Source organism: Austrofundulus limnaeus, unplaced genomic scaffold, assembly GCF_001266775.1.
Source record: "Austrofundulus limnaeus strain Quisiro unplaced genomic scaffold, Austrofundulus_limnaeus-1.0 Scaffold19, whole genome shotgun sequence".
NCBI lineage: Eukaryota > Metazoa > Chordata > Actinopteri > Cyprinodontiformes > Rivulidae > Austrofundulus > Austrofundulus limnaeus.
In genome coordinates this window covers 3165909-3176152 of record NW_013952421.1, presented here as the reverse complement: position 1 = coordinate 3176152, position 10244 = coordinate 3165909, and the positions used below count along the sequence as shown (strand labels likewise).

The 10244-nt window shown below is 44.2% G+C and overlaps 1 protein-coding gene across 2 annotated transcripts in view; it reads right to left on the bottom strand.

The window, feature by feature from the left end:
• Positions 1-3753: 3753 nt before the first annotated feature.
• The window catches only part of otud7a (OTU deubiquitinase 7A), a 50327-nt gene continuing 43836 nt past the window's right edge, over positions 3754-10244 (bottom strand). For both annotated transcript variants that reach the window (XM_014003611.1, XM_014003612.1), the window contains 3 exons: positions 7773-7887; positions 7230-7314; positions 3754-6945 (listed from right to left, as the gene is read on the bottom strand). In XM_014003611.1, the coding sequence (XP_013859065.1) occupies positions 5386-6945; positions 7230-7314; positions 7773-7887 (1760 nt within the window). In that variant the 3' untranslated portion in view covers positions 3754-5385. The remainder of the gene's footprint in view (positions 6946-7229; positions 7315-7772; positions 7888-10244) is intronic.

Below are 10244 nucleotides of genomic sequence, written 5' to 3'. Positions count from 1 at the left end.
AAAAAAAAACTAAATGCTCTCTGGTATTGTTCTGGGGGCCGGACCAAATGGGGAGGCGGGCCGGATCTGGCCCTCGGGCCGTAGTTTGGGGACCACTGACTTAGAATCTTTTGTCTTTCAGTGGCTAGTCACAAGAAGACTAAATCAGTCTGCTTCAAAGCTTGTTATAAAAGGTGAACAGGTGTCTTCAGCTATCAAAAATATATTATACAAACGTACTAAACATATTCCTCCAAATGTACACCATCCCATCCATACAGCAGTGTTTAATCCAGAGTAGCAGAATAAAATTGCAGAAGTGAGTGAAACCCACATGAGTCATGAAGCTCTGGAGAGTCCACTTCATCCCACACGTTCACTTCCACCAACTCAGTCCTGCTGCTTCTTTACCTCACATTTATGAACTGKTTTTTTTTAAATCAAACATTTTTGTGTGTTTTTTTCTTCTTGTCTGTTTTTCTGTTATCCAGTCACTCTCTCACTCACACCTATAGGGACAATTTAGAGTTACCAGTTAACCTAACAGTCATGTCTTTGGTCGGTGGGAGGAAACCAGGAGAAAACACACACGTGCACATAAGATACCATGCAAACTCTACCCAGAATGGTTCTTGCTCCAAGAAGCAACAGCTTTTCCAACTTTGTCACTGTGCCACTCATATCCAAGGTAATATTATTTCAATCGAAAATATTAATTTCAAATTTGAGGATGTTTTTCTTTTGTGTTCTCAGATGTTACATGAACCATTGGACGGGTTTTGATGAACGCCTTAGAAAGTATTCATTGGAAGCACATCTGCTGTGTATTATCTTAAGTGGTTGATCGTRTTCATGACACTGTAGCCGCTACAATTAATCAATCTTAGACAAAYCAAACGTGGCTRTAACTCACTCAGTTTTAGGGRTGTTGAGATAAAATTTGGTGTGGTAGCTGAGAGTCATCTTACAATGTTGRAAGGAAACTGAGTTACTCGGTCAAAAACATTTCTGTTTTTTTTAGTGCACTGCACCTTTAAAGCGTTAGAGCCTAACGATCATATTGGTTTTGTCTTGTGTATGCAGAACTTTGTCTAACCTCTCAAAAACTTTGAATATTTACTACCTTGAATGATGTAAGTTCAAAATTATTTGCATTTTTTACATTCAATAAAACTTTTAAAATACATATGGTGACATAAAGTGATGAAGCTCTCCCTTTCTTTTGTYGCTCTATTTACAGCCAATAATGTAAAAGAACTTTTAATTAGTTCACTTTTTGGTTCTTTGGGTTCTTTACTTTAATTTTTTAAATTATTTCATCAATCAATCATGTGACCACTGAAAAGTAAAGTAACAGCGCTCATCTTGAGATAGAAGAAAAACTAAACAAAACAAAAAATACCCTTCATTTAAGCTTTTTTTTTGTATTTCTGTTTTGCAGCTTGAAGTCAACTCTCCAGCCAACAAAGTGTCTCTGGAGGATTTATAACAACAACAACAAAAAGTTACAGCTCAGGGCCTGGAATGCTATCCTGCTTGGCAGCTCACCCAACATCCTCAACCCCCAAAACTAATTTTAGTAAGGATTTACACCTCACTCAGTTTTTGTTTCACACATCCAAAAYACCCACTAATTGCCTTTTCACCAGGACACACCCAGTTTCAAAAGTCAGCCTGCGGGTTGTTTTAGTATTTATCAAAAAACTAGTTCCATCAGCTCCCTCAAAAAAGAAATAAAAAACAATTCTGATGTTATGAATCATTTTTAACCATCATTAAAATTACTTTTGTAGAAATAAAAAAAGACTGGCTCTATCTAACTGGATAAAGGAATTGCGTCAGAGGCCAACTTTTACGTTCTCGATGTGTTTCTGTGTTTCTTGACTGGTTTATGGATGATGGGTCATTTTTAAGACAGTTAGATTAAAGCAGTTTGTGTTAAAAAGATARTTTAGATCTTTTGATGTGGGGTTTTGGGGAAAAGTAGTGATTAACTTGCTGCAGGTAACTGTCAGAATGGCCTCAATTTGGAGAAATAAAGTTTAAAGCACATATGTCAAAAAAGATTTCATATCAACTGCAAACTTGTATGAATTAATGCAACAAAATAAACAAATTTGAAAGGTGAAACATAATATTTGTCCAGCCTCTGAGCTGTTGACTTTGAGTAACTGTGGCCCCCCTGAGCAATCTAGCTGAATAGCCCTGTATTAATGTCTCAAAATAAGCTGCTTTAAAGCCAACAGTGTTTATAAGAAATGTTAAAATGCTGTTTCTATGCAGGAAACACCAAGTAGAGCTCACTTATTATTTGTTAGCGGTGCTCAGTTGTAGCAATGRTACGAGGGATGTTACGGTTCAYGTTTTAAGTCAAAGTTAAACATGAAACCTCCAAGTTAATTACAGCTGACCTTTTGAGAGCCAACATTACGCTCACGTGGCCCTCGATGAAAATGAGTTTGGCACCATTTTTCTAAACAAACCGACAGTTTAAATAGTTATCTGAGTGTGAATAACTCYTATTTTAAATCAATTCGTCATAATTATACTGTAGTAACGTTGATCCAAAGAAACAAAGAGTTCAGTCTAAACTGAAGGTAATGTAAAGATTTATAAAATAACATTCACACAATTTGTCGTAAAAAATTGTTGTTTTAAGATGTTTAAGATGCCAACACTTTGGTCCGACTCAAACCAATTAGCTTGTTGATCAGGTCAGAATTAAACTTTTGTTGAAGCTCAGGACGTTTGGGCCTAATTTTCCTTTTTATTTATTTATTTTGTTATTGTTTTCAGTAATTTTCTAGGCTTTTTTCACAAGGCTGGGACCTAGACATCGTCTGGCCTCCTCTGTGTAAGTTTTAAATACACCGAGGCGGCAAGGGTGGGTTGGAACCAGCCCACCCCCGATGTGCCTCTGTCTCACAAAGCAAGTTGGTGACAGAGGTGAAACAATGGTGAAATAAAACAAGCCGGTGCCGTGGATCACTAATGTGATAAAGTGATGACATCGGGTCTGTGTGACCAACTGTCGCAGGATTAATCAACAGCAGATTTATTACTGAGGGAGAATGGATGATGAGGCGCATTAACTTTGTATTTAATYAACCACAAAGAAAATAAACTGAACTGAGTTAAATCATCGTGTTTCGAAAACTAGAGGCAGACGTCCATCTTATGTTGAAAGCATTGCGCTCCACTTTAACGCAGCTGAGCTCTGCTCACTTCATTTCTAAAAGCTCATGTCGGTGCAAGGTCAAACTGGTCCATGAGGCCGTTTCACGGAACAGTTTTAAAGAACAGCCTGTTACGTCTATCATAATTCTGCTTCCTTGAATTTGGCTTCCTGGTTTTATTATTTTTTTGTAGCACAATTTTGTTACATTTGTGTTCACTTTGCTTCCTGTTTAAGCTCCATTTAACACCTGAGTGCAATTTAGATTTATTATTTTATTAGCTGTGCCTGCATTTTAGGATCTACATTTGGCCTATTTCTTTTGCACTTTGTTCCATTACYTCATTCCTCGGTTCTGTAATCTGCAGGTCTGAAGAGTTCTTTTGGACTTCCTGCTCTGTTGCGCCTTTATCAAAGTTCATTTTAGTTCAGTATTACTGACCTGAGTCAGCTGGGCTTTTTCGGGAGCCTCTCACAAAGAGCTATCTGCAACAGGCAAGATGGTGATTCTTCCATTTCCTTTCCACAGAGCCCAGCTAAATCATATAAAAATAAACTGCATGTTACTCTTTGTAACAAACTGACACACACACACCATGTTTGTAACAATAAATTATTTTTTCCCCTCTATATTTACATCTGTACCTAATGTGCAAATTAACATTTTAGTGTAAAACTCTTAAAGGAATACAAAATAATATCTTACAGTCCTAACATGGTGAGAGTCCATGAACTCTAGTCACATAGAAACAAGGAGGAGCAACACTGCAGTGTGCACAGCAGAGAGAGAGAGAGACAGAAGCAAACAAAGGGAGCAGTGGACATCCTTGGCCAGGACACACTCTGTTAAGGACAGCATGATAAACGGTATCCAAGCATCACCGGGACAAACAGCAAACACAAACACTTGCATTGTTACAAAAGTCATGTCAAAATGAGCACTTGGAGGCCTGTCTTTTATTGAATTCTTGTTTTTTTTTTAAATCCCACTGATTGATTAAAGCACTAATGATCACAAAGGCTTGAAGGTGCTCGTAGCAGCAGGGTGCTTCTTTTAACGGCCTCTAAGATATGGAAGAAGGACAAAATCTCACACTGGACCGATTTACACTGCAGGTCACCACGTAGTGCTGAGAGCATGACTGCACATCGTGTTGTTGGCGTGTGTGTAGGAGGTAAAGAGACATGTAATTACACTTCAGACAAAAAAAAAAAAAAACACATCAGCCTGCCGTCACGACTCAGTTTGTCTCTAAACACATTTACCGGGTTCTCGGAGAAACACACCATGAACACTGCAGATCTGAGAAGCGGATCAATCCGAGTTGCGTTGYTCCGTGTTTGGCACAGAATGTTTCAGGAATTTGGATTTCAATAAGCCAGCTTGGCAGTGTTTGTGGATTTTAGGTCGTCGGTTACATGCGAAGATGTGAAAGTATAGCTTACACAAGAAATCCAATTTTGACCCTTCCTGGACACGGCGAGARCAAAATTACAGTTAACAGAAAACAAAAACTGAAAAACAACTCAACACTTCATCCTAACCCAACGTTACAGTCTRAAATGTTCACACTTTTAATTCCTGTATGTCAAATTTGTTTACAAAAAAGCACAATGTGATGCTTGTTTACAATTTACAAGACACAGTTAACTACAGTATCCATATTATCGGTGCATAGACAAAATTGGGAGAGAGTGTAGCAAAAAAGGACCACCAATTTATTGCTTTTAAAGWCTAATATTAATCCCCCACCCCCTCGTTTGATTTCTTTTTGATTGCAAAACAACTACAAACATCCCGCAGAGACTTGGAAAGAACCAGGCAGAGGTATTGCATTCAAACTGATTAAAAGAGCTAAAATGTCCCTTCCTGATGAGATGCAATTCTCCAGTAATTCAAAAAAAAAAAAAATAAAGACCTTTCCCTGTTACGTACTGATAAATTACACCAGAGATAACTTTTACTCTAAAACAAGTAAAAGACTAAATTTAATGAGACCAAAAGAAAAGAAAATGATAATCTGGCCAAAGCTGCTCACTGTTTCACGTTCTGCTCCCCCCCCACCACCAGAAAGTAAGAATTTTTACTAACAAGGGCGGGGCGGACAGGAACACACGAGCGTTATTGGACAAACAGGGAACATGTTGGCGATCTCTAAATGCGGAGTGCAGATGGTGTCGTTCCCTCGAGTCTCCCGCAGGCCGTGTTGTGGCTGAAGCAGCGGTGATGGCTATACAGGCCTCTGCACTTTGCTCTCCCTCTCCCTGCGCTTCAGCTCCTCTCGGTAGCAGTAGGAGCAGTAGTTGTCCGTCTCGGGCCTCCCGTAGAAGGAGCAGTTCTCCCTCTTGCAGCGGCGCTGCTGGAAGCAGTACAAGGGGCTTCCAGAGCTCCGCCCTTTGGTTTTGTCTTGGCCGAGCCAGCTGTGAGACGCGTTGTCCTCGTCAGCGAACTCGAGGCAGTCCTGAATGTCGGCCGCGTTGAACCCGTTGGTGTACGTGTGGGACTTGTGTTCGCCGGGCATGCTGTAGGCCAGGGCTTCCAGGGTGTTGACGGTGCGGACCCCCGACAGGCGGGCCGGGCTGTAACTCTGGGACGAGAGGGTGCGGTTCTGCTGAGGGTAGGTGGCGCACGTTTTTAGGGTGCCCACCACGGGCTTATAGGGCTCGTCGTGGAAGATGGAGGATTGCACGTTGACATCTTGTAAGTGAATGACGCTGTGCCTCTGAATGGGCGGCGTATGGCTGTAATGGGCGGACACAGGAACGGGCCCAGGTCTCTTAGCACCAATGCTGGGGGAGGAGTAAGGCGCGGGGACGGGGGCCGGGTGAGAGGCGTGGTGGGAGGTTGCTGGCGGGGTGAGAGGCGGGGCTGGAACAGGAACGAGCGTGGCTGCAGGAGCGGGGCTGTTTCTGCCCTGCGTCTTGAGGCCCAGCAGGGGCTGTGGGTTGCTGCAGGTGTGGTGGGGCAGGACCGGAGAGCAGCTCTCCGGGGGCGAGCTGTCGGACCTCTCCCTCTGGAAGACGCTCTCGTGCTCCGGCTTCTTCGCCGCCACGTCGTTGGCGGCGTGCGGCTTCTTCTCGGCCTCTTTCCTCTTCTGCTCCTGCTCCTGGCTGAAGCGCTCCTGGGCGTTGGTGAGATAGTAGCTGATCATCTCCTCGTGGAACTGGTGGCGGTGGCTCGTGAGCAGGAGTCCCGCGAAGATGAACTTGCGCTCCCCCTGCATGGCGGCCCGCAGGATGTTGAGGCTGAGCTTGACATCTGTGCTGTACCTCCAGCTTTCCAGGGTCCTGTCGCCTGAGCTTTTCCCTGCACTGTCCTGTCTCTCTGTCGGGGAYGAGCTGGAAGGTCTCTCCCCGTCTGTAGGGGAGGGACTGGTGGCTTTCTCAGAGGAGGTAGAGCTGGTCGACTGGCCCGACTCCTCCTTGCTTCCCTTGGTTGTCTTGGACTCCTTCTTCTTCGCCTTTTCCCCTCCGTTGTCCCCGTTACGACCTGAGCCAGAGTTGGACTTGTTCATCTTGCCATGCACAAGCCCCCCGAGACCACCCATGTTCTTCTTCAGCTTGATGCCCAGTGTTTTGCTGAAGCTTCCAAGTCGATTGGCCACAGAATCGGTTCGACCTTTGTCCTTGTCTTTGCGTTGCTTCTCCTTGTCCTTCTCTTTGCCGGGCTTGCCYGTGTTGACGTTTGAGTTGCTGCCGATAGACTCACGGTCAGAGTCCATGGACTCGGCGAGGGACTGGACATCCTCACCTGCAGAGGCTGTGGGAGACTCTGGCTGAGCCAAGGGAGCCTGAGAAAGAGGAAACAATAATAAAATGTCTATACTTAAGAAGTGGATAAGTCTAACTAAACTCCTTCTAGATAAATTCTCCTAAAAATGTTCAAAAAGCACCAAATTGCCCATATCTGATGACTCACCAGCACATCCATAAACATGAGAGATTTTTTGCATTCTGACAGTAAATAAAACTGACTGATTGGACTCTTGGGTCTCAAGTACATCTGGAATGACTGAGTCTCTCCAAAGCTAAAATTACCGTGACAAACATGACACACATGCAAAGAAATACTAACCCTTGTTTCAGAGGGGATTTGGATCCACGTTACATTCATGTAGTTGTGCAGCAGGTTGAGTTTGGCCTCCAGAGACAAGATTAGACTAAGAAAAACAGACAATTCCCATATTTAATATCCAATATTTGACGATGTTTCACAAATGTTTTTTTAAGAAATGGCTCATACTGTAGGTCTGCAGATATTTATAAGTTCTACACACAATGTACAATTGTAAATCCAATTTCAGCTTGTTTGAGGATAATCCCAACACCTGACTAAAAGGAATGTGAAACTGAAGCCCTTAAATAAGCTCTCTAATAAACTCAGAGAGGGTGTTGCTGCTTTTTTTCTGAGGCCATTCCCTGGAAACACAATGCACGCCTGACGTGACTCACAATTTGTTCTCTCGCTGCTCGCCCTTTGAAGTGACAGAAACCCGGAGCTCATAATCAGGGTTAGATCCTCCGCACAGAGCCTTGCAGCGGGACTGACAGATCTGCCCCTGTCTGCAGTTTGCACCCATCTTTGAAACGGCAACAACAACTGATGTACGAGACTTACCTGGCCAGCTTGGCGTTATCGTTATCATCCTTTCCCCACTCCCAATCTCTGCCGGGATCCACGGCAAAATGGAGCGCCAGCAGCTTGTGCTCAGAGTCGGTCAGAGGGATAACGGCTGGAAGAGATGAAGTTATCAGAACATTCCTTCAGTCCAGCTTTAACAAAAGATTTGAGACTACAAGAATACAAACACCATATGCAATAAACAAAAGTGCCAAAACAGGTGCTGGATGGAGCTCAAAGTTTAGCGGTCTTGTCAAAAGACACCCCCCCCCCACAAAAAAACGGAATTATTCAGAAACATGAGTGAACTTTCTGGTATCAGAACATCTGCACATGCATGATGACAACAAACTCTGAGGACGCTTTTATTGAGAACTATATTGTGCCACTGTGCTGCTGGAGCGCCACCCTTCCTTTATATAATGTAATTATTACTGAAAAGAAGGCAAATTAGTAGAAAAGACATCAAGATGGCTTAAAGGTGCATCAAATACAGTATACAAAAAAACATATTTTATTAATATGTCTTTAATGAAAAAACATAAAAAAACCTCATCAGTTGAAACGTAAGGTTATGAATATAACCACGGTTCCTTGAAGGAATGGAACGAAGTACAACACACAGTTATATACGTATATGGGACACGCGCGCCCTCGCGCACCTGGCTGAAGCCACCTCTAATCACGTCTTTAGACCGGTGACRTGGTGACGTTGAACGTTGGGTGTCAGGCTCTGCCTTCACCCTATAAGTTCGGAGTCACCAGCGTCATTACTCAGTTAGATACCGCCCTTCACCGAGCTTTTGTGATGCGGTGCCAACAAGGTGTTGTACTTCCACAGAGAGGTCCCAAGAGGGAATACTGGGTTTAATAGCAGGCCGTAGCTTACGAACCTATTTCAGAAAACGCATGGCTAAAGGATGAGCACCAGGTGTGAYTCCATCAAAACCTACATGGCAGGCAGAAATGGCTGCTAAAGTAGACTTTAATTGTGGAGAAGGAGAGCCCTTTATTCAGTAGCTCCTGAAGAAATGTTAAAACATCTCCTATTGCGCACTGAAAAGGGTCCAGGTGCCGTTCTTACACCATCGCTCAAAAGCTTGCTACTTATAGGAATATAATCCTCTAGTGGATGAAGTTCTTGCGTTTTGGATAGTTGCTATTACTGCTGGAGAAAGGCCTTTGGCTAATAAGCTGGACCTTTCAGCAGGTAAGCATGCAGCTTCCATAGTTCTGGGTGTGGGTGAAAAATCTCCCCCTCTGCTTGAGAGAGGAGATCTCGTCGAACCAGAAGTTACCAGGGTTGAGCTGCTAGCAAGCTGATCATCTTGGCGTACCAAGACTTCACTGGCCAGCGGGGTGCCACTAGGATCAAAGACAGGCTCTGTCCGCGCACCCTCTCTAGTACAAGTGGTATCATTTCCACTGGGGGAAACACATACAGAAGTACATCGGGCCAAGGAGGAGCTAGGGCGTCCACTCCCAGAGGAGCGCTCTGCTCTGTCATGGAAAAGAACAGAGRATAGTGTGTGTTTGCTCTGGAGGCAAACAGATCTACTGTCGCTTTGCCAAACAAAACCCAAATCTGGGCCACCACAGTGGGATGCAGCCTCCACTCCTTTGCTAGAGGTCCGCCCCTGGAGAGGAGGTCTGGACCTAGGTTTAGTCTCCCCGGAACATGAATGGCTCTGATAGACAGAAAATGAACACTGCTCCACTGTAAAAGAGTGTGAGACAGGTTCAGCAGGGGAAGGGACTGAGTCCCCCCTTGTCTGTTTATATAAGAGACCACTGCTGTATTGTCCGTTCTGATTAGAAGATGATGGTTTTCCAGAACTGGACAAAAATGTTTCAGTGCTAACAGGACTGCTAACAATTCTAGGCAGTTTATGTGGAGCCTGGACTGTTGTGGAGTCCAGGTTCCCCTCACCACCGCGCCGTCGCACAGGGCTCCCAAACCTTTCAGGGAGGCATCTGTGGACACCACTTTGCGAAACAACACCCTCTCTGTTGGAGAACCCTGATACAGGAGGCCGGGTTCCCTCCAGGGGCTGAGAGCCGTCATGCAGGAAGCAGTTATTGTTAGCTTTTTGTGTCTGTGTCGAGATGGACACAGCCTGTGGGACTGAGACCAACGCTGAAAACGGCACATTTTTAACAGCCTGAGTGGTACTACTGAAATCATGGAAGCCATCATTCCCAGTAACTGTAGTACGGTTTTGAAGCTCAGTTTGCGTCCCAGTTGAAACTGAGCTAAGCAACGGTGAAACGCGGCCGCTCTGTTCTCTGAGAGGTGAGCCCTGCTTGACAAGGAGCAGATTTCTAGTCCGAGGAACGAAAACTGCTGACTTGGTGTTAATAGACTTTTCTGGGTGTTTACTAAAAACTCTAAACCTGAATGTGTGACAGAACCTGAGACAGCTGATCTAATGTTTGCTCCCTGGAGCTTGCGATCAGAGCCCAGTCGTC